The 25,983-nt window shown below is 38.9% G+C and overlaps 1 protein-coding gene across 1 annotated transcript in view; it reads left to right on the top strand.

Moving 5' to 3' along the window:
* The window catches only part of SBK1 (SH3 domain binding kinase 1), an 854,789-nt gene that overhangs the window by 173,800 nt on the left and 655,006 nt on the right, over positions 1 to 25,983 (top strand). Inside the window, exon 2 of the mRNA XM_044089810.1 lies at positions 23,838 to 24,040. Within this exon, the coding sequence (XP_043945745.1) occupies positions 23,838 to 24,040 (203 nt within the window). The remainder of the gene's footprint in view (positions 1 to 23,837; positions 24,041 to 25,983) is intronic.

Here is a 25,983-nt window from a genome sequence, read left to right as displayed (position 1 = left end):
GGCCCTAGGGCCAATAGCCTAGTATCTACATATGAACCTATGAACTTAGGAGAAAGCACAGCGCATTTTTGCCCCTTCATCTCTCAGCAAAATTTATCACACAAGGAATTCACTTCTGTCATACAACAGAACAGTTTCTCAAACATGGGATACCATTTCCTTCAACATAATTTATACAGATGCCTTCCATTTAACAGGATTCTTCAGTTGTTGGAAACTCGTTCTAACCTATTTCTCAGGAATCTGCCATTCTTACCATCACTATTTTGCACTCTGGATTCAGTTAGCTCTACCCTGGTTTATATGGTTCCCTCCCTTCATACTTTGGGAAAAAACATATACTCCCCCTCACACACCTGCCTTCTCTTAAAAGTAGCTCCAGTCTAATATACCACCTCCCATGATTTAGAGGTCCACCCATGATGTTACAATATCTACAGCTTGGTTATGTCTGTTTTCTTTCTTTTGGTTTAACTTTATAACATAGAAGCTAATATCCCCAGAGACCAGAAAATCCCTTTTAAGTGTCTTACAGTCGCGGTGGTGGTGCCTCACAGTAAGACGCTGTCCGGTTCGATTCTCAGCCAGAGCATCTTCTGCGTGGAGATATGCATGAATGGGCGTACCTTCGTTGAAGGTTGTGCGTCAGGGCTGGCAACTCGGCACGTAAAAATCAACTGCCAATCATTAGCGGACCGGAGTTTCGCTGTGGCGACCCCTAACCGGGAAAAGCCGAAAGACACAACAACTTTTTTGAGAAAAGAATTACTCACAGGACACAAACCACAGTGTGGCCTTCTAACAGTCAAGTGCTTCCTGAAGCCTTCACGTATTCGTAAAAAAAAAAAAAAACGTCATGTGAACCATCTGGAATACTGCATGCAGGACAAATACAAATCCGAACTTCATTTAGTAAATTGAATATCAGCTATTCCCAAATGAATTCTGTAACATAAAGAAAACAATTTACTGGTTTATTTTCAATATGTAGGCAGGTAGCAACTGTGAAAGACAGCCATCCAATTTTCTGAATTGTTGCTTAGTACTGTTAACCATTTTATCATGTTTCTTTCAATAGGGAGCTGTCTATAAGAAATAGTATAAACAGAGCTTCAGTTTGCAGATTCTGATTAAATATGTTTATGTACAATAAAATGATCCTTCTCCAAAGAGTAAATTAAATACAGTAAGCATTGTGCCATTTAGACTGTCAGTGTATATTTTCTGGCCAAACTTGTTTTCATACTCTTGTGGTGCTTTGCTTGAGTTTTGCACCTATACAGCTTCAGATTTTGTTTGCTAATGAAAATATGACAAGTTGTTTCTTAAACATGGCTCAGTGTGTAAGACCCTGTTTCCCTTACAAACAAACAAACAAACAAAAAAACAAACAGTAACTAGGAATTGTGTTAAGAGCTGATGTGTGTGTGTGTGTGTGTGTGTGTGTGTGTGTGTGTGTGTGTGTGTGTGTGTGTGTGTGTGTACGCATATATACACCCCTGTTAAAATGCCAGGTTTTTGTGATATAAAAAAAAATGAGACCACAATAAATCATTTCAAAACTTTTCCCACCTTTAATGTGACCTATAACCTGTACAATTCAATTGAAAAGCAAACAAATCTGTTGGGGGAAAAAATATAAAACATAAAAAATGTAAAATAAGCTGGTTGCATAAGTGCACACACGCTTAAACTAATACATTGTTGAAGCACCTAACTGTGGTCTTCTAAAGGATGGTTAATAATGATGCACAGAATGTGGTACTTCTACTGATGTGAAGCTACAGGTCGACCACTCTGTTCTGTATGTTGCCGGTGGGTGTTTATTGTGAAAGAAAGCTGAAATTCTTCTTTTTTCAGCTGAAGATGAAACAAAATGTATATATTTATTTATTTACTTACTTAATGGATTAAGCAGACTGGTCTACTGATCATTTTCAGACACAACCTGAGCTCAAACAGCAGAAAATGCATTATGCTCTTTTTAACCAACAATATATACAGAATAAGTACAGAGCAAAACTCAGAACACAATGAATTCAGGAATGAATAATTTAGTGCAGTAAAGGCAGCGTAGGGTAAGATCCAGTCAAATTGCATTGAGAGAAAAACAGAGAAAAAATATATACAAAATGTAAGCCAAGACATGCATGAAATACAGCGCATTCATACGTATAATACATAAACCTCTGTGTACACGTAGAGTATATGCATTTAACATGCCACATTAGGAGGCTGAGAATAGGTTCCTAAATGTATTCTATTATCTATGCTATAGGATGGTAAGTTACTTAACTATTGTCATGGTAACATTTGCAGCTAGATCCAGTAAAGAGATGCTCCTTAAGTGCATCTTTAAAGCTTTTAATGGTTTCTAGAATTTTGATGTCAGTAGACAGGTGAGTGCAGGTTGCAGGTCCCCCTCTAGAGAAAGCTGACTGACCTACAGCCGTTTTAAATAGAGTGTGTACTAGAGAGAAAATGTTGTCCTGTGTTCTTCTGAGTTCATAAGGGTTGTCTTGTAAAGGTAGTTTCAATTTTAAGGGGGAGAGAGAGAGAGTCTGTGTTTTAGAATCTTGTGAATTACAATACTTAGAAGAAAAGTCACCTTATGAGGTACTGAAGACCAAATGGAATTTTTTAGCAAATTGCAATGAGGCATCTGGGGGCTGCTGATAGAATGAATCTGCAGGTTTTATTCTCAGTAGTCTCTGTCTGTGAGTATTGTCAACTGAATACATAATGAGAAAAAGAAGGCCATATTACAGTTTGGGTATTAAAATATTTTTGCAATGACCCTGTGAGCAGTAGAAGAGAGGAGGTGCTTGATCTTTTAACACAGTTTTAATTCATCAAGGACATTATTAGTTACATAATTAGTATGTGTGGTAAAGGAGAGGGTAGGTTCTATTATTAGGCTTTGTACCTCCGTAGAGTGACATTAGGTGTCATGTTCCTATTGAGACCTATTAAGAGAATAAGAGGATAGTGGTTAACTTCTTGGCTGAGGCAAGGAGCATGGCATTCATTTTCTTAAGGTTAATTAGTAATTTGTTTGAATTGGACCATTGAGTGAAATTATACTGTTTCTTGGTTTGCAGGTTAGAATAGCTTGTATATGATTACAGAAGCAGCAAATCATATGCATACATTGTTAATTAAAGATTTGGTAATTCCATGAGGAGTTTATTAACAAAGGTAGAGAAGAGAAGAGGACCTAGCACAGACCCTTGGAGCACACCTCTGTTGTGTACCAACAGTAGACGATGAGACATTGCTATGGTCTTAGAAGGTTCTTCCTTTATATAGCTGTTATATCTTGATAGCAAAATCACATGCTTTAAGTAATTAAAAAATTTTGCTAAGTGATTCAAAGTCCATGTCAAGATGGTTAAACAGAGGAGTCATTTTGAACAGCTCAGCAGTCTAAATGCTTCTGAGAAGTAAAGTGCAGTTAAACAGGAAATGAGGTGGGAGGTTCAGACTAGCTGAAGTAAATACTAATTTGCAAGTCTTTCATTCTGAAATTTTACTCTGAACACAATATGGCGGCTAGGCATAATAGATATTTCATGGTGGATTATGATATAGGCACAAGAGATGATGTTGGGGATATGTAAAGGTATCACCATCGATAGGAAGGAAAGAACTGGGTGAGGCTACAGGCAGCAGATTGATGGGATTAACTGTTCTTGTAGTGTGACAGTACTTCATCAAGAGGGTTACGGACGAATGGAATGGACTGCTGGAATCAGTAGTGGAGAGGGAATACATGGAGGCTTTAAGAGGGCATGAGATGGGAGGAGAAAGTCTGAGGGGGAGGTAGTGATAAAAAAGAAGGTAAAATGTTAAATGCAATTAAAGGGCAGACAAGAGGGCCTCATTTTTTTAATTTGCCAGGGAGTAAATGGACTGTAGCCTGTACCTCATTGTTCTATGTTGAGATATTGTGTTACAAAGTGGCATTTTCAGTACAGGCAAAAAAATTGTTTCAGTAGCTTACCTTTTCAGAATTTAAAAGTACATGCAATTTATACACTAACTACTTTAGAAATAATATTACATTAATTTACCCGTTCAAGTTTCAATTAAATTTTCTTAAAATTAAGGTCTGTGTAGAGTATTGGTCTTCTTTCGAAACTAAAATGCAATGTTGCTCTTTCTGAAGAAAAGTTTTAGCACTATCTAACAAAATCTTTCAAGCAACTATGAGTATGCTTGTCACATTATCTTGGCAGGGTTGTAAAGGCAAATTTGAACATTTTGAAGCACACCTGTTTTTGTTTATAGCAGGCACCGATACTGGTTCTTCTGGTTGTGATGTAGTGAAGAGAGATCTTAATTTTCCACCTGATAATTGGGTTAAATGTTTTAAATGTAACCAGTGGGGCCATATAGCATATAGATGTCCATTGAGGCAAGGCGGGGAACAATAGGTAGGAGAGCCAGCAAGTGGGAATAACAGAATGCCAGTGGTAAGTTGTCTGGAGACAACAAAGGTACCAAACTACCACAAGGTGTTATATCCTATCTTAGTAGATGGGAAACAGGCCACTGTTAAGAAACACACAGTCTCTGACCTAACCATTGTGAATCCTGCAACAGCTAAAGAGGAGCACTACTTGCTTGGGCAGTCTATTCCAGTCAGAGCTTTAGGAGGGACCCCATTCCAAATACCTTTGGCTAGGGTTCACCTTGACTGGAAGGCTGGAAAAGGAAGCAAGCAAGTAAGTGTGTTTGAGGATATCCCTGCAGATGTCCTGATAGGTAATGATTTTGATAATGTAGTACCTTGTGTGCATGCAGTTACACTTAGTCAGGCTTGGAGACATGCGTGTGGGTCTGGTAGCATGGGGGGGCCAAGACAGACTGCACACTTGAAGCCAGGACTGGTTAGGTGGCTACTTCAGGGAGGGTGGTACCCTGCAGCAGTGAGATGGAAGGGTGAGCCAAAGCTACTCTGGAAGTGCGGAGGTATGCAATTGTTTTATGACTTCCAGCACCTGCCACAGATCTGAGCAAAAGCCCTTGTGTATTTTTACAGGGTCTATATTACATTGTTGAACTTCTAAAAGTTCGAACGATGTAATATCGAACCCAAACATCCGAAAACCTGAAAATAGCAAAGCCACGGCACATCGATTTTTTTCCCATGGAAAAAAAATCAGGACATTTTTGGGGCTTTGCTATTTCCTCCACTGTGGTGCGATCTCAGAGTTGGTACATTTAAGTAGGGTGGGTGTGAGGGGCGAAACCCCCCAGTTTAGTTTAAGTTTAAGGTTGCAGGTTTTGTTTTTTTTTGTTTTTTTTTGTTAGGGAACAGCAATTTTATTTCCCTGGGAAAAAATATTGCTGTTCTGTTTGTTCCCTAATATACTGTTTCGGACATTTGGGTTCGATATTACATTGTTCGAACTTTTAGAAGTTCGACGATGTAATATAGACCCATTTTTCAGGAATTTTAAGGAATGGCACAAGTAACAAACTGGGTACTGGGCTGGCAACTCGACACCATAAAACCCCCCACTGCCAGTATCCAGTGTGGTGACCCCTAATGGGAGAAGCCGAAAGACATTGCTTTTTAGTGTAAGAAAGTTTTTTAGTGTAAGAAAATTAAAACCATTTCTAAGTGAAAGATCTGTTCATTATTTGAAAGATCTGTTAGAAAACTGGCAGTTGCAGCCCTTTTCCTTTGACTTTAGTGCTGCCTTCACTGCATGTATTCTTATCCATGTTAGCAGGGATGGCAGCCTTAACTGTGCCCATTTTAAGGAATGGCACAAGTAACAAACTGGGTACTGTTCTGAATGAAAAGTAATTAACAGTACCTCTACCAGAATTAACATCAATATCTGTGCAAAAACAGTCCTTGGAAAAAAGCTTATGAGGTGTGGGGTCATTTACGCATACTGATTAGATCCACTGTTTATTCACATCTGAACTTATTCTACCTTGATGTATTCTGTCTAAGTAAATGTGCCAATGAGCAAGTGTGTAATAAGATCTGAATTTTGACCGATAGTTAGGAATTCATTTTGCATTTCAATGTCACAAAGGAGTGAAAAAACAGTACCAAGATCAGACCCCCTTCCAAGTTACAATCTGGAATTGCTGCTGCATTCCCTTATGTGAGCTGGAGACGACTTAAGTGCCAGAATTCATTTTGTTTCTTATTGTGTCTCCCCTCTCTGCTTTTACTAATTGCTTGACTTCCATGGAATGTCTCTTATGGTCTTGTAATGTTTCTTAAAAAATTCCTTTTTAGTAACATCAGCATTCTGATGAATCATTTTTTTTCTCTGGATTTTGTGTGTTTCTGTTAATAGCAAGATTAGTATATTCTTGAGTAAAACATAGAACCTATTCCTTGTTGACTGCATGCACCTATTAGGGAAGGCGGGGGTTGAATTTACAGGTAGCAAACCTGAAGATCTACTCTTATGAACAGTTTAAAACAAACATGATTGAGTTTCTTAGAAAAATCCTTCATGTGAAGCAGACGCATTGATTTAGTAATTTGGATGACACCTTATTCCATAATTTATAGGACTTGTACTGTGTGAAACATTCTAATCCTAGGAGATGTTTCCGGGCTCTCAACAGGTAGTATAACTGAAAGAGAATGGGTTGCTGCCTCCAAGCTATTATAACCTAGACATTCTGGGAGTGGTAAGCACTAGGTAACCTATCTAACACATAAGGAGTGGTTTCTGGCCCAGAAATTGTAGTTATTGGCCGTTTGGGAAGTTTTTCCATATCTCTCAGCTTCTTGATTTAAAAGCCCACATTTGCAGTTGTTTCCCCCTCTTCCTGTAACTAGTCTAGTCCAGATACAGATTTGCTGTATCCAGGACTGTTTGTAAGCTCCTGAGCCCCCAGCTTATCAGTGGGAGTGGCAAGCACTAGGTAACCTATCTACCACATAAAGAGTGGTTCTGGCCCAGAAATTATTAGCCATTTGGGTATTTTTTCCATCTCTCTCAACTTTCTGATTTAAAAGCCCACATTTGCACTTGTTTCCCCTCTTTCCTGTAACTAATCTAGTCCAGATACAGATTTGCTGTATCCAGGACTGCTTGTAAGCTCCTGAGGCCACCAAGCCTTTCTGTGTTGGAGGGAAGCCTGCTAGCTTATCAGTGGGAGTGGGAAGCACTAGTTAACATATCTACCACATAAGGAATGGTTTCTGGCCCGGAAATTGTAGTTATTGGCTGTTTGGGCAATTTTTCCATCTCTTTCAACTTTCTGATTTAAAAGCCCACATTTGCACTCGTTTCTTTCCTGTAACTAGTCTAGTTCAGATGCAGATTCTTAGTTTTAGCACTTGAGTTTGCTTATTCATGCTCAGCACTTGTTCAGAACTTGTTGTAAGCACTAAGTAAGCTACAAATTACTACAGCACTCAACCTTCCTCATTACCTAGAGAAAAACAGGTTTTGTACTTACTTTCCTCACTTGCTTAGAGAAAAACAGCTCTTATACTCACTTTCCTCACTCGTCTAGAGGAAAATAGTTTTTATTCAGGCATGTCCAAGGGTCAGCTCCCAGTGTTCTCGCCTGTCTATCTGATGAATCTGGGCATCTTGGGACAATGTAGAAATTGCCTCATGTACACAGACATCCCTCTCCTCCTACCACCCAAGACTACAACCTGTGAGAGATGCATGTATCTAGCCAAACTGGAGGTAAAGCTCTCTCCAACCAAGACTGCACTTGACAGTCAAGAGGAGAAGGTAAACACTTGCACCACACCACATTCATCACATAGTCCCACTAAAACTACACCATCAAAATCCACACATAGAAACACAAAAAGATTCGTGGAGGCTCTCAATAATAATCTGCTCAAGCAACAGAGACCTCCAAAGCAGAAACGCAAGCAACCTCCACCCCCCCCAACTCAACACAAATGGCTATAGCCCACAGACTCAGTGTGCCACTCAACCACAGCCCATAAGGCAAAACAATGTACCCAACACACTAGTCATAGGTGACTCTATAGTCAGGCACACTGATGTCCCACTCACCAGGCTAAACAAGGAGAAGGTTACTGTCAGCTGCCTGTCGGGTGCCAGGATCCGCCACATAACCCACACACTCAGTTCACTCCACAACAAGTACAAATATGACTCTGTCATTGTCCATGTTGGTGTGAATGACCTGAGACGTACCTCCCTGGACTACATGAAAAGAGACATGGAAGAGCTCTCCAATCTTGTAGCCTAGGCAGGTATGACCCTAGCCCTGAGTAGCATCCTGCCATCTCCCAGTATGATACCGCAGTACAAGGACAAAATGATTGACTTCAACAATTGGTTAAGCTGATGGTGCCATTCAAAGGGGATTCAGTATCTGTCTGCCTGGGACAACATGATTGACAGACCACTATGCTTTGCCAGAGATGGCCTGCACCTGTCACCCCTGGGATTCTGGATACTGGCTAAGGCTCTTGACGCCCCTATAGTGCCTTTTTTAGGCAAGGTTCAAATGACAAACTCACCACCATAACAGAAACAGGCAAGCAAAAACTGAGGGTAATGCTACTCAATGCTAGAAATCTAAATCTCAAAATGCACTCCCTCGAGGCACTCCTTAAAATGGAGAACATCAATATCTGTGCAGTGATTGAGACCTGGTTCAAGGCTCCAGAGAGCACCCCAGGCTATAACTCATACCACACTTTTCAGCCACCTAACCTGGACCAGAACACCAAAGGCGGAGGTGTGTCCATATTCATTAAGGTAATCCACACCTCCAGGCTAGTTGCTCAGCATAATGCATCCGAGGTTATCCAAGTGCAACTAACTCTGGGCAAAACTGCAATCTAAATTGTAGCTTGTTACAGATCCCCCACCATGCCCCCCAGGATTCCCACTCCTCTTTTCTTGATATACTGGAAAATATTAGGGTTCAACCAAACACCCTAATAATGGGCAATTTCAACTACCCCACCATTAACTGGGAAAACTACTCATGTACCAACTCCTTCGCTCAACACTTTCTAGAATTCATAAATTCCAATGCCCTGGATCAACTTATCCACACCCCCACCAGGGGCAACAATATCCAAGACCTAGTCATTACCAGTATGAGTGACCGGTGTTTCACACCTGAAGTCAACTCCTCGTTGTTCAGATCTGACCATAAGCTAATCACCCTAGATATCCACATCCCACCCCACCCCCCATTAAGGAAACCATGGTAAAAAATTTCTCCAAAGCCAACTTCATGCTTCTTAAGACAGAAGTGTCAAACTTCATAACACCCATGCAGATGGACAATACAGTTACGACTGCTGAATCCTACACAGATGCACTCTATAAGCACATACACAAGTGCATGGATCGTGCTATCCCAAACAGAACCAAGACGCTATCCACCAAAAAAAGGAAGCCAATCTGGTGGTCCCCTGCCATAAACAAACTGTACAACAGAAGGAAGAAACTGCTGCAAAAGAGAGTAAAATCCCATGAGTGGAGGAGTTCCCTGGTCAGCCTCAGTAAGAAGCTGAGATCCCTTATAAGATTCTCCAAAGCTAACTATGAAAACAAAATCACCACTGATTCTAGGGACAACCACAAAACATTCTATAGCTATGTCAAGAATCTCAATGGCAAAACCCAGATCTACTCCGAGTTACAGCACAAACGGCATGAAAATTACAGAACCAACTGATATTGCCAACATCCTGGCAGATAGGTTCAGTGCTAACATTACCCCCCTCTCACCCCCTAAAGGGCCCATATCTATACAGGAAGATTGCAGAGTCCCTGTAATCACAACTATGCAGGTAAAGGCTGCACTCTCTAAAGCCAAAAACACAGCATCCATGGGACCAGACAACATCCTAGGCTGCATTTTACATGAACTTCAGAACAAACTGGCTCCCCACCTAAGCACCATGTTCAATCATAGTCTCACATCAGGCTTTGTGCCCACTAAATGGCACACAGTAACAGTTATCCCACTCCACAAAGGGGGAGCCACCACTGATCCTGGGAACTATCACCCTATTAGACTGACGAGCCTGGTCTGTAAGGCCATGGAATGTATCATCATGGAACTCATAAACAAAGACATTGGTAACCTTCAAACTCTGGACCCCACCCAGTTCAGGTTTGTGAAAGGCAGATCATGCCTCCTGAACCCGATCGACTTCTTTGAGGCAGTCAACAAAGCCATAGATGAGGGTAAGGTGGTTCACACAGCCTATCTTCACCTCACCAAGGCTTTTGACACCATCCCCCATTCTAGAATTATAGCTATATTAATGCATGCACGGAAGAGGGCATTCTAATGCCCTTAAAGGATCTAGCTGTGGTCTTAGTTAAAGCTTTTCACATGTAAAACATGAAAAGTTTTTTAAAGGCAAGGTTTCACGCCTTAACTGTTTTCACCTAGGGCAGACTACACCCCCCCACCCCCAACATTAGTATGCCTCTGCCCATGTGTTAACCTTAGAAAAAAAGAAAAATGCTTTCATTCCTATATCCAGGAACTTCCACAGATCTAGTTTGTTTTAATACCTAATGTCTACAAAAATGCTAAATTTAGTCAGCAATAATAAACATTTCACCTACTGTCTAAAGCTCGTCCCTGAAACAGAAGAGATGTGTCAGCATGGAGAAATAGTATAAGGAATTTGCTTTATTTTGTATTTTCAAGATGAAATAAGGCCTGCTTTTTTTGTACTGTAATTTGCTATATACCATATTTCTTAAGATGAAGTATGCCTATTTTAGTTTACTGTTTAAAGCTTTTTATTAATTTTTCCATTCAGTGTTTAAACACATTTATGAAACTGCTTGCATCTGTCTGAAGTTTGCTGAGAATTCTTACATAAACTGCTGTGTCTACTGAACTGATGTGAGTTTCAACATTCTATTATTTGCTACTGGTTGTGTAATCTTGTCTTTGTTTGACATTATTGTTACTAAAAGATGCTTCACTTGACAATACTTGTTTTAATTATCAATTTAGCTATATGTCTAACATTGTCTGTGGTGCAAGCTGTAACTGATATGGCTAACAAATAAAAAATAAATAAATAGAAACTAGTTAAAATGCTGTTGAGGTGCTGACATAATTGTGCTTAGAACATCAAATGAATTTGTTAAGCAATAAAATGTATAACTTATTTTTGGGCATTTGTTTACATTTTTGAAATAGGAGTACAGATCTGAGCCAGGAAAATGAACACAACCAGATGGGTTAAATTGCAAGCCAGGTTTCCTGTATTGCTTCAAAACTCATGTTCTGATAGCTATGTCAGTGTCATAAAAGGATGGAGGACTGACTATGATCCCTATGAGTTGTGTTTGATAATGAATTGGGCAATGAAGAAGACTTGATTGTAGACATGTTTACAAGATGGCAGGGGGTTATGGGTACCATACCATTTCACAAGCACTGCAAAATGATGTTCCTGTTTTGAGCCCCTTGAGTTCTGCTGAGGCATGAGTGAGGGGAAGACTTGAGCTTACAGTAAAAATCTTCTGATGAGTCCATGGTGATGAACATACTGCAGTGATTGCATTGTAGAAGGGAGAATGACCATAACTACATTTTGTGGGGGAGGGGGCTATGTAGTCTTCAGGAATGGGGTCAGAAAGTAGATAAAAATCACACTGTCATTTGCATGCAGACTTGTTTTTCACATCTGTTGGCAGTATTCTTTGTCCGCTGTTCTCCACATAGTTTAGAATATCATACATGAAACATGAGGTAACCATCTGAAATGTCATGAACTGCTAGAGCAAGTACTGAAACATGGAGACCGAATGGCCAAAAAATGGACTTACATATACTAAGTCCAAGCTGGCAGTTTCTTGGGATATGTCATTTTCTCTGAGGTATGGCAATCTCAGAGAACCCCACGTCAGTGTGCACACCCCCTCTGCAAAAAAGAAGTTTAAAGGAGAAGAGTGATTTTACGGAGACTTGCACTTTTCCTGGGTTTTCGGTCTTGGCATTTTGAGAACCAACATTTCAACAGGAAGAAAACATAGCTTAGACAATAGTTAGAAAACAAGTTCAGGCATTGCTATGGAGAGTCATAGCTCACCTTCCCAGTCACTCAGGGTAAAATCTGTATACCTCATCATGGCGGTTTTGCATCTCCCAAACTTCACCCTGCTATGTAGTTTGAAGACGAGCACAGAACCTGAACCTTCCATAGAAGCTGAACCTTCTCCTGCTATGAACACATCCAGCATTGCTGTTGAGTGGCTGCAGGTGTGACACTTGTTCCCTCACTTTCGGATAGCCTTAGTAACAAAGTAATTGCATACTTCCTTTCTTCTTTTTTATTTCTCTGCTCTCCAGAGAACTTCAGCACAGCAGCAGCAGCAGCTGTTATAGACATGCCTGAGAAGCCGCATCTGTAGTCATTTGTAAGGCACAACTACAACCCCAGGTGTGTTCCTCATTATTTTTTCCATGTTTATGTTTTATTCACTGTTGCAGAAGTACAAGCATGAAAGGAGCTACTGAAAAGCAAATTGTATTCCTTCAAGCAAAAACATTTTAAGTTGAACAAGCTTGTTTTAAATTTAGGTCATTATCAGGACTATAAATAAAACAGGTGCATTTGTATGGCTTTATTTCTCAGGAGATGTTATCTGAAGTTGCTGGGTTTACAGTGCTGTTCCTTAAACACACATCACTCTTTCTTTTAATGGGCTTCAAGTGCTAATGTACTAGATCACTGCTTTAGGTGCAGACAACAAAGTATACTGTTCTAGTTGACATTCTAGCCTCCCTTGGAAATATTTAGGTACCAAAAGTGTTCAAAAGTAATTATAAAAAGTTTAACACTAATCAGAACACAATCATTTTTTTCAAAGCTTAGGTTTATATTTTTCCTACAGTTTTTTATTTAGTTATATAATAAGTCATTTATTTGTGGTTATGTGTGCTGAACATGTGTACTTTTGCATTTATTTAAGTCATACATTGGATGAATCTGAATTTATTGCATATGTTGTATATTGCATGCATATGGATTTTTTTTTGGCTGCTGCATATATTGGTAAACCTTTCATGGTAACTCTATTTTATTTGCAGTTTGTTTATTTGTAGCTTGTTAACCGGGAAAGTCCATTAGGCCAAAATTAGCCTGTTTTCAATGGGAGGCCCAGGGAGAAAAGCTCCATATACAATTATTAGAAAGCTAATATCAACAAAGTTAAGTACAATACAATTTTCAAAACTACTAAAAACATGATAATATAGAAGACAGAATAATAACATTTGAGCAAGGTGTTGTAACAAAGCATTGAATGAAATTAAAACATAAGTATTTTGGAATACAAGTATAATATGGAGTGCAGGTACTTATGCACCCAAAGTTTCATGAGGTGAGAGGTAGGAAGAATTAGAGGAAGACAGTAGAACAGTGAAAGGTGAATAGGCTGAGTTATGAGAAAGGAAAAAAGGGAGAGGGAGTGTAAATGAAATGAAGGGAGTCACTAGAGTGAGTTTTGAAAAAGGAGAAAAAAAGTGATGGGGGGAGCAGAAATGATGTAGAGAGAGTCAGGTTGGGTGAGAGCATGAGCATTCCCAGTGAGAAGAGGAATGGGAATGGAGCATGGTGTTGAAGGCTGAGTGATTTTGGGTGAGTCGTATGTGGGGGGGGGGTGAATTTCATAGGCAAGCGAGGGAGAAAGACAGAAGAAATTACCCAGGTGCATGTAAGGGTTTGGACACTTCAAGGAGGTTCTGGTTACTGGACCTGAGTAGTCTGTCAGGATGATGCAAAGTGAGTATGGAGGAGAGGGAAGGGCAGTTAGAGGGTTTGAAAATGAGTTTGTGAGCTGTTACTAGTTGAATGTAAGAGAGATAGTGGGGAATTCAAGCCAGTTCAAGGAGTGGAGTGCATCACAGTGGTGGGAGGAGGATTTGGTCCCAGTAGCAAACTTAGAGATTTTAATGTAGCAGGGTGACAGTTAAGAGGGAGGGGATGAGGTAGGAAATAGTATATGTTTGGAAGAGGGAGTGAGATAGATGTGACGATACACCATTCCGAGCCTTTGGTGTGTTTTGTCAATACTAGCTTGTATATGAATGTCAAACTCTGCACACAATGTACATGGTGACATTACTGTCGTATATGTATTTTGTGAAACTCCCAGTTTAGTCTTCTTTCTTTTTTTATTGAACATAGCTTCATTGCTTCTTTTACCTTACTCAGCAGATTTTAAGATTCTTCTGATAAGTGAGATAAACAGCTCTAGGGCATTTATCTTTTCTGAAAAATCATTTAATTAATAGTTTATTTTGTTGCACTTTTTGGTACAGTGCATTTAAAATTAATAAAATGTTAAAAGACGAAATCTAAATAATGGGGAAAAAAGTAAAAATAATTTCATAGGAAGGCACACATCAAAAATGCTGCTGACAGCACATAGAACAGCCCACAATATTACTTATGGCAGGCAATGCCTCCCACTTCCCATAAATACTTGACAAAACAACCTAAACTGTAACTTTAACACTAAACATAACCCTTACTCTCAACCTAACCTTAAAACTAACTTAGCACTATACTAAACTATGACCTTCAGTGTAACCAAAACCTTACTTTTAACCCCAGCTCAAACTCCAATGCTAAACATAAAGTCAATACAAGTAGTACAGTGATCATATTAAACTTATATACATTTCTTCAGCTGTAACATCTACCAAAATATCTAAATGATACAAATCACTCAATGTTACAGGCACCTTTGTATCTACCAAAATATATTTTCCTGTAAATTGAACACATTCGGAAAGCATATTCAAAGTGGCTTAACCAAACTGCTGTCTAGAAGACTAACCACAAAAAATAATATAATTGTGATTTTAAGTGGTTATCTGACCATTTTTTTCCTTAAAATTATTTGTCATTGGCTGGTATTCATTTGTTTTTATCTTCATTTGTCATTTGGTTCAACACGCCTGGCATACCTACAAATGTTTCCAATAAGGAATTGCTTTACATTGACCTAATCTGTTTGTTTAATGTATGTAAAGTTAAAGGAGTTTCAACATAGTCACCATAGTCCTTTACTTTCTTTGCTAAAGAAACAGCCTCGAGGCTGACTGCATACATATTGTTACAGGTTCCGAGTCACCAGGCAGCAAACAAGCAGGCAAGCGATACTGCCCACCAGGTTTGGTACTGCAGGGAAATAAGGGGCTACTCTAAGATGTTTTCAGGCCCAATGCCTCCTCATCCCTGGAAGGTCTGTTATTTTCCTTTAACATCTAGCCTGGAGGTAATTTTTGTGACTATAAAATAGAAACTGCGTAATATTATATTATATTATATTGGTAATGTGGGATTTCAGTATTTTCAGTGTAGACAAACTGGGATTGAATAATATGGGATTTCGACAAAGTGAGGTAAATCCTTATATCTTAATGCAAAATGTTCCAGTAGTGAGCAGTTTAACTGCAGATGCAGCCACAGATACTCGAGTCACAAACATCAAATACAAATTTCATATTGTTTTATTAAAGATAGTAGAATTAAGTAATACCTTTCAGTAACTTCAATTCCTTTTCTATAAATCCTGTTATAGGACTTTAAAAGAAGAAGGAGCTGTCATTCACATTTGTCACATAAGCACTAGAGTAATGCAAATGGATGGCAAACTGAAATTGCATATGCTGGTGGTGTTTCCATTATGAATCGATGAAGTTGAACCTGCCAAGGACTGGAAGTCCTCAAGTGCATCCCCCTCCCCAAAAAAAAATCTTAAAAAGCACTTTTTTAAGCATTTTTGCAGGGAGTAAGGCCCCACAACCCCTGGACTTAGAATATAGGGGAAATTACTCTCAAGAAAGAGAGACATGGCTTTCCTATGCAGAAACTCAATTCCTTGGTGAGTTGACTGTTAGGTAAATTATGATCGAGAGTTCAGTCTTCGTCAATCTGTAGGTTACTCATTGGTGGCATAGTGGGGGTGGGGTAGATGTCCTAACAAACACTGCATCTGATTTGTAAAAATGTTGAATGGTACTTACTTGACAGTTCTGATTAATACACTATGTCCACACAAACCCAGTTGCTTGCATATGCTTTATTTATTTGGGTACTTACGTATTATCACAACCACATTTTTGCGGTAATACCGCTCACTTCCTGGTGTGGCAATTTAACTATAAGTATATACAGAATCACACTGACGATGTTAACTTTATTAAAATCATTGTTTAGGTAGAAAAGACAGTATAACATGTAAGGAATGGCTGCTTGTTTCAAGCTATGCCATTTCCCTGACATCATGCCACTGGAAATGCATTTCCCACAGCAGTTATGTGTAACACACATTCCATATCTCAAGCAACGAGCCGCTAAATGTAATAGACTCACACGCTGACAGTTGTCCACTTGTCTACTACTTCTTGACAGCTACAACAAAAAAAAAAAAAAAAGACCAAAAACAAAAGCTGTCGAACTTTGCAGCCTACAGTTTGTAATAAGGGTGATGGCAGGGAATGTGGTGACAAGCCTTAACCCTTTTATTCTTTACTGGTACCATTATCAGTGCTGACATGTGAGTGCATTCCGACGGCTTATCAGTGCATTACCGATCAAGAAGTGGTGAGCGCAAACAGCATAAGTACACCAAAAACATGATCTGCACCATTTTCCATGATACCCGTGCCTAAAACAACCTTTCAGTGTGAAGGAAAACACACTTACTGACATAATGACAGCATCAATGTTTACATCTGCGCACGGGGAAGTGAGCGGTATTACCGCAAAAATGTGGTTGTGATAATATGTAAGTACCATTATTTGAAACAGTGAAATCTGAGTTTGCAACACATTTTAGATGTGAATATAAAATCTCCATGAGTGAGAGAATTATGTGAAATGGTGAAATGAAATGTAATTGAAATGAATCTTTGCAGCTTAAATTAGGGTCTGTATCACGTTGTCGAAGTTTTACAACTTCAAACGCCATATGGACGAACCCATATGTTCAAAGTTGTAAAACTTCAAAAACTTTAAAAAAAATAAAAATAATAAATAAATTACCTGGTGGTTGTAAGCAGGGGGGCAAGCCTCCCTGTGCCCCACACTCCCCCTGCTCTTTAAATATACCAACTCCGAGACCGCACTACAGTGCAGTACAGTGCGGAAAAGGGAAGATTTACCTTTACTACACTGTAGTGTGATCTCAAGAGTTGGTATATTTAAAGAGTGGGGTATGTGTGGGGCACAGCCCCCCACATGGAGGGTGCAGGGTGGCTTGCACCCCTGCTTACAACCGTCAGGTACGTTTTTTATTATTTTTATTTTTTTTTTAAGTTTTTTAAGTTTTGCAACTTCAAACATATAGGTTCGACCATATAGTGTTCGAAGTTGTAAACCTTAGACAACATGATATAGACCCCTTAAATTATGTACCTCAACTTTTTACCCAATTAATGCTGAAAAACACTGAACATTAGGTCACAAGGATTTTTTTTATTTTTCTTGACTTGACATGTGTGGACACACACACACACACACACGTATGTATATGTGTGTGTGTGTGTGTGTGTGTATATATATATATATATATATATATATATATATATATATATACGGGTCCATGTCAGATGGAGGAAAGTCCAGTTAACCGACGACCACATCAATGAGACAACTTCGCTGGCAGAATGAATCCCCGACAACGGTGAGTAGTGCAGACTGGGAGTTAGTCCCATTCCCTCACTGTAGTGCAATCTCGGATTTAGTATATTTAAGTAGGGGGGCTTGCCCCCCTGCTATACATGTTTTAATGTGCTTTTCGAGTGTATTACAGAAACGGGAATGTATTCTGTTCCGTAATACATTAACTTACCGTTGTCGGGGGGGATTCGTCCTGTCGGAGATGTCATCTCATTGATGTGGTCGTCGGTTAACTGAGCTTTCATCCATCTCACATGGACCCATATAGATATATATATATATATATATATATATAATGTATACAAACATATGTGTATGTGTGTCTGCATGCATGTGTGTGCATGTATTGGTTTAATGATGATTGAACATTTAAGCATTAAAAATTGTAGCAGAAGAGGATATGTTGTGTAACTCACTGTTAGCAAGAGGGAAATGCAGACATTAGGAAGAGCTTCTTTGAATGGCACAAGCATTTGGTGCCTTAGGAAAGTGTTTTAGTTTTTCACTCATTACTTAAGTTCACCCATTTGGTACACCAACTGACCAGTCAGGGGTTGTTATTTTCCAGGCCCATTATCTAAGCAACAGTGTTGGGTCTCATCAGTTCAGGAGGTAACTTTTAGCATTACTGCCAAGTAGGATGTCTGTAAAACCAGTGATAGAGGCTGTTCCTCCTCTCTTCCTCAAACTTGCAGTAGTGGCTGTTAATGAGAAAGCAGCAAAGAAAAAGGCAGGACCTACTGCTCTCAGGAGAAGAGTGATGTGTTTGTATAAAGAGAAGAAGAGGTAAACAAAGCAGAAAGATCACATGACGTAGGAATTTATGACAAAGGTTTTATGAGACAAATAGACTCTTGACAACTAGAGGTAGCAAAAGGTGGCAAATTAGATGAAAGATGTGACCCAGAAATGAAAAGGATAATGTCACTAGCAAGACGAGTCTAAAAGTGAAATTCCTCACTCTTTGGGCAGTTGCAGAGATATGATTTGGGTTTTTAGTCTTTATGTAAAACTTATGCACAGCTGTTGTGATCAGATAGAAACAAAAAATATGACATGGATGTGATGGCTGTTACGGTTTTGAAAGGCAGGACAAAACTGAAGGACTTAAGGAAGACTCATTAAATGTAAAGAGATGCTGATGCAGGGGAGCAGCAGTTAAATACCAAAAGGATCGAAGTCTTGTAGGACAGCCAAGGAAGGAGATATGGGGCTGTTGTTTGCATGGAAATTTGTGGCTTCCACACAGGCAGAAGATTTAGGCAGAACCGAAGGACCTGCTGCTAGGATGGTTTGCTTAAACTGCACATTATTCTATGATATGGGGACTATTTCTTGCCAAATCTGAATGGCCATTTCATAGCTAGTCTGCGGACCGAGTAGTGGTTTGGCAGTATTCAAGCTATTTATGAATAAAAGTAATAGTGCAGAAGGCAGAAACACATGCGTATTCATAGACATACACATACATGTATGTGGACACACACACACACACACACACACACACACACACACACACACACACACACACACACACACACACACACACACACACACACACACACACACACACACACACACACACACACACACACATTCCAGAAGACAGGTGAATAAGATATAAAGAGAAGGATACTGCTCCAAATAATTATTAACCAGAAGTGAAGGCTTACTGGAAAAGAATGAAGGATATAGAGGTTGTTGTTTTACTTAGATTTAGGTACTCTGTAAATTAATATAGATTGCATAGACTGCAGATCTCACATATTTTAACTAAGTCCCCATCCCAATGATAGGCTTTAACAGCCGCTTATAAGGGCACACTTCACAGGTAGAAGCAGATGTTGAAATGAAGCAACCCTCTCCCCATTTCCATTAATGGTTACTGCTACTGTCTACTTTTTGACAAATGATTGAGGGGCAAGTACTTGAGTGACAGTGATTAGAAGGTACGATCGCAAACCAAAGGATAGTAAGCAAGGCATAAACAAAAAAATACATACTTGTTAGTTTGATCTTGAGAGAGAATTAATAGTGTTATTCCAGAATAAATATTATGTGTCTAGAAAAAAAATAAGCAAGTTTCAAGCGGCATGGATTTACAAAGGGATGTAATGTTTGCTGTATACAATAGATTTAGACTTCATATCTGAAAATCACCAAGGATGAACAGATTGACTCACAGATATACTGGACAGAGCCTCAGTTGTAGGAAGTAAGTGATGCAGTGTATAAATGTAAAGAGATGCTGATGCAGGGGAGCAGCAGTTAAATACCAAAAGGATCGAAGTCTTGTAGGACAGCCAAGGAAGGAGATATGGGGCTGTTGTTTGCATGGAAATTTGTGGCTTCCACACAGGCAGAAGATTTAGGCAGAACCGAAGGACCTGCTGCTAGGATGGTTTGCTTAAACTGCACATTATTCTATGATATGGGGACTATTTCTTGCCAAATCTGAATGGCCATTTCATAGCTAGTCTGCGGACCGAGTAGTGGTTTGGCAGTATTCAAGCTATTTATGAATAAAAGTAATAGTGCAGAAGGCAGAAACACATGCGTATTCATAGACATACACATACATGTATGTGGACACACACACACACACACACACACACACACACACACACACACACACACACACACACACACACACACACACACACACACACACACACACACACACACACACACACACACACACACACACACACACACATTCTAGAAGACAGGTGAATAAGATATAAAGAGAAGGATACTGCTCCAAATAATTATTAACCAGAAGTGAAGGCTTACTGGAAAAGAATGAAGGATATAGAGGTTGTTGTTTTACTTAGATTTAGGTACTCTGTAAATTAATATAGATTGCATAGACTGCAGATCTCACATATTTTAACTAAGTCCCCATCCCAATGATAGGCTTTAACAGCCGCTTATAAGGGCACACTTCACAGGTAGAAGCAGATGTTGAAATGAAGCAACCCTCTCCCCATTTCCATTAATGGTTACTGCTACTGTCTACTTTTGACAAATGATTGAGGGGCAAGTACTTGAGTGACAGTGATTAGAAGGTACGATCACAAACCAAAGGATAGTAAGCAAGGCATAAACAAAAAAATACATACTTGTTAGTTTGATCTTGAGAGAGAATTAATAGTGTTATTCCAGAATAAATATTATGTGTCTAGAAAAAAAATAAGCAAGTTTCAAGCGGCATGGATTTACAAAGGGATGTAATGTTTGCTGTATACAATAGATTTAGACTTCATATCTGAAAATCACCAAGGATGAACAGATTGACTCACAGATATACTGGACAGAGCCTCAGTTGTAGGAAGTAAGTGATGCAGTGTATAAATGGAACCAGTAGGTTGTGCATGAACCAAGAGCTCAGGGCATCTGATTGCTAATGTGACACATTTTCCTTGCCAGCAGAAGACAGCCCATTCCAGAATGTATGGAACCAAAACTGTGAATGCACCTGGAATTTCAAAAGTGACCCACAAAGAAGCAAATACCTCGCCATACTGACTGTGGTTATGTCTACGCCCTTACTAATGTTTGAAAGTTGACTTAAAGTAGTAGAAGACACAGGTGGTATGAAGTGGTGAATACCAGTGCATTACCTGTCATCATTTGGAGCCAGCTGACAACCAACCCTTGAGGGCAGGTAGGCTTGCCATAGCCCTGCTAGGACCCAGGCATCCATTACCCTTAAAACTGTCACCTCAGCACATGTGATCCATTTGTCATAGTAGATGGCAGGCATGAGTTAATACGAATCCCAGGACTCTACCTTGCAATGTACATTTCTCACCATTTCTCATGTGAAAACTTTGCTGAAAGCCGTAACTCAGACAACACACTAGCACTGTGGCTGAAGAAATAATTCTTTATAACATTACCTTGCCATCATCAAGCATTGTGAGGAAGAAAAGGATGGGGGCATTATGGTCACTAGCTAGCGGCAACAGATAAGGATGATGGGAGGCTTATCAGAGAGGCTAGTTGTGTATCAGCAATAGACTTCATCTTAGCTCAGAAGGGACAGTGCCATTTAATGCTGGGTGAGAAATCTCAAATACTGTACCTGTAAACTAAGATGGAAGGGTGAGAGAATGTACAGAATCAAAAGACGGTGGCAGATACTGAGACAAGTAGGTACAAAGAGAGAAAGAACATCAACATACAGGAACAAATGAACAAATATAATTCACTATGCATTTCATGTCTGTGTTGGAATATGTATGGAGTGTTTATTTAAAACAGCACTGTATGACACCGTCATAAAACCGTAATCACTGCTCATTCAAACACACTTTACGTACCACCGGTCTCAAGTTCCCTTTAATACAGTAAATATTTACACATCCCAAACACTATTGTCTAATTTATGCCTTCTTTGCTGTCTCCTTTCTTTCTTTAACTTTTCTTACTGCATCAGAACCTTTTCATTAAAATTTCTTCACTAAAAATTAAATCCCTTGCTGTTCCATATATGCTGTCATAATACAGCAGTTACCACCCAGCAAGTATAACAATCAAATCTCCATATCTTTTTCCACCTCCTTAGCAAATAGTAATAACATTGTATTTTCCATTTTTTGGAAATATGTATAACCAAAAGTCTTTAGTAAAGAAACACTTGGGTAACAAATGTTACATAGTCTCTTTCTTGTGAATACACTTCACCCTACTACATAAATTCAGTCTATAATATTTCTTTCCTGCCTCATAAATTATCTTTCCCAACCAGTAAACTATTTTGTCCTTTCAAATTTTCATAGCCCACATTAGATACATATCTGGGAGATAAACTGGCCTCAAAATCTTAATCACTTCTAAATTCATTTGTTTTTCTTTTTCAAAATAAAAAATAAAGTGAAAAAGGCTACCCTAAAAATTCCATACACCCACTATATAATATATACTAGAACAAGCCAACCATCGCTTTCTTTAGTGATAGCCATAATGCACATAAAAATGCATACACATAATGCACAAGCCAGCCCCATCTTAACACTTTTAGCACAGTTGTACATTCATTCACTTTCATATTCTGCATGGACACTCATCGCTGAACATATCCTTTATGTGTCCAGACATGCTTTGGAATAACATACTACTATCATTGTTTAGCCCTTCCATATTCCTTAGCTGTTGCTTCCTGATTCTCCATACTGCCTCCAGCACTTGTGCGTAATATAAATTTGTCATCTTCACTTGCAGTAACTTCTGGCTATTAAATTTAACCAATGTTCTCTTTCCGACTCTTACCTTCCTTTCCTATATTCATGATTCATGTCACTTTATTCTCACACCACACTTCTTATCTGCTTCTTATACTCTTCAGAGACATCTGACTCCAACCTGTTTACTATTGTTTTGCAACCTGACATGCAATTCTTGCTTAAACAGCTTATCCATACATTCTTATTTGGTACAGTCCCTATGTGAAGTATGTTTCAGGAACAAACTGGCTAATACTGATTCATGAAAATATTTCTTAACAAGAACAGGCTATCCTGAGAGATGCACAACCCTAGTCAACCCTCCAGATGTATATAACCAAAGTCATGGAGCGCAAGCACTGTGATTTATATTACTGTGCAGAAAAGCTACCAGATGGATGGCAGTGACAGTTTTAGGGATCTTGTATAGTGATTTTAGAGATATGCCATTATTAAGATTTATCAGCAGCAAAGAGAGAGAAAAACTGTAACTAAATGCTACTCTACTGACTGTTGGAGACTAAATTATTGAATAAAGAACACTATATTACAGAGCTGTAAGCTTTATATAGCAGGGCAGCTTTTTTACTAGTCTCAGAGACGTCTAATGATGAACACTGGAACCTTGTATTAAATAAACAAATTATTTTGCTGTTTTGTTTTCTTTCTTTGTAATCGGTCTAGAATTGCAGCTGTGTGTGTACTAGCAGTAAGGTTCAAGTCCAAATGACAAATCCAGCCTTCATCCAAATAATAAAGTAAGAAGACTGACATACCTAGTTGGCTGAGTTGCTTTTTTATGTCATCATTTAATGTAATATGAACAATTTTTATTATATAGTACAGTAGCTTTTTTGCCATAACCCAGTCTTTCTTTGACACAAAACCATAAGTGTTAGAACTTTAATAATAACTAATATTTGTTCTTTTTTTTCATTTAGTGCAAAAATGAGTGCCGTGTCAGCTGACTTGGACCTACCACACAAGCCTACATGCTGCAGCATGCCCCTTATCACTGAAGACATGCAGTCACTAGCGATTCGTACACTCTCTGGGTCTGATATCCACAAGCACTATGAAGTGATCCGGGAGTTGGGCAAGGGTACTTATGGAAAGGTAGACCTTGTATCACATAAAACATCAGGTAAGTGTGTTTTTTGTTCTGTGTCAGGTTTATCAAATTATGTATTGCATTTGTGTAACAATAGACTTTGGCAACACCTAAAAGTATGTCTAGTGCATAAAATAAATACATACACAAAAATAAATAAATGCAAAAATAAAGAAAAAAAGAAAACAAAACATTGACAGAAGTAATAGTACATAGCCATTCATATCTTCTACAGAATTAATTAAGATTGCAGAACATGGATCATGATGAGCCTTACCAGAACAAGTAGTTTAGAAAATGGATGGATGGAAAAGGTCAGGCAATGTGCAAAATGATAAAAATGGTGAAAATACACATGAAACCCAGGCTTTTGCTCTGGTTGAATAACTCATCTCCTTGCAGTTGGCTATAAGCTGGTTGGGGGTTATGAGGGTCTTTAACCCTCCCTCATAAGGTTTATATTAGAAGTACAGAGTTGAGGAATGAGCAGTGTTACAAAATAAAGTATATAGCTGCAAGATGCTAGTAAAACTGTTCAGGTATTGGTGAAGACTAGTTGTGGGGTATAGGATTCTGAATGAAGAGAAAGGATTTATGATATAGTAAGCTAAAGATAATAGTGGCATTTAAATGACTTGTATTGGAATATCAAAAAAATATAAGTGTCAGGATGAATTATCTTTAGTAGGATGATTTCAGAAATTACAACTGACAAAATGGATTTCTGAATTTCAGACCACAAACACGTTTATGCCACAAGCTAGATAAGCCTCATTATACTGCTTTGTTGTGGGACAAAGAAACATTGAGTGCTTGAGTTAAGCATTTAAAAACATACATAATATGTCTCTGTAGTTTGACCTTGTTTTGCCACAGGTTTTGTGATTGAATACAGCTTTGTTTGTTTAACTATGCAAATGAATTTATGAGAAAGTGTAGAGTGCTGCTAACTGCTAGGAGCTTAAACCAAAAACTGCACACACTGAAAGCACTTCTGTCACTAAAATATGTAGGTGTCTGTGCAGTCACAGAAACCTGGTTCAAGGCTTCAGAGTATACCCCTGCCTTGCAAGGCTACAATGCCTTCCACACATTCAAACAGCAAGACAAATATATTAGAAACAAAGGTGGTGGTGTTTCTATGTATATTACAGATAATTAACCACCTGCCTAGTTAGACTGGACAACTCCATGGAGTTACTTCAAGTGCAAATTACTGTGGGTAAGACCCCCATTCAAGTTATAGCTAGTTATAGATCCCCCTCTATGAATCATGATGTGCATGATGCCTACTTGACCAAACTAGAATCATCCACATATTTACAAACATTCTGGTCATGGGGGATTTCAATGATCCCACTATCAACTGGGAAACCTACCCTAGCCCTAACTCACATGTACAAAAATCCCTTGACTTTGTTAACTCAAATGCCGTGGAACAAATTGTTCAAATACCAACAAGATGAACAAACATACTAGATCTGGTCCTCACTAATATGACAAACAGATGCACCACTGCAACTGTCAGACCATCATTAGTTAAATCTGACCACAAATCAGTCACTTTCGAACTGGCACTAACACCAGAACTCACAAAGGATGAAGTTAGACTAAAAATCTTCACCAAGGCAAACTATACCCTCCTAGGGGAAGGTATAAATGCATTCCAACCCCCACCTCCAGCTGGAAATGGTAACTACACCAAAGCTTACACTGAAGCCCTGTACAATCACTTGTGTAGGTGTATAGACTCAGCTATTCCAAGGAGAATCAAAGCCCCCAAGTAAAAACAAGCTACCTTGATGGACATCCAACATCAACAAACTTTAGAACAAATGCAAAAAGTTGTTGTCTAAGAAAACTAAGGACAGGCCCCAACAATGGAAAAAAAAACTCCTCAGCCTCAACAGGCAAATAAGACAACATGCCAAGTCCTCTAAGGGCAACTTTGAGAGAAACATAGCAGTCACATCCAA

The sequence above is a fragment of the Protopterus annectens genome, chromosome 12.part0 (assembly GCF_019279795.1).
Source record: "Protopterus annectens isolate FY-2018-M chromosome 12.part0, PAN1.0, whole genome shotgun sequence".
In the NCBI taxonomy this organism is placed as follows: Eukaryota; Metazoa; Chordata; order Ceratodontiformes; family Protopteridae; genus Protopterus; species Protopterus annectens.
The sequence above is the reverse complement of the archived record's forward strand: the minus strand, read 5'-3'. Positions and strand labels throughout refer to the sequence as shown.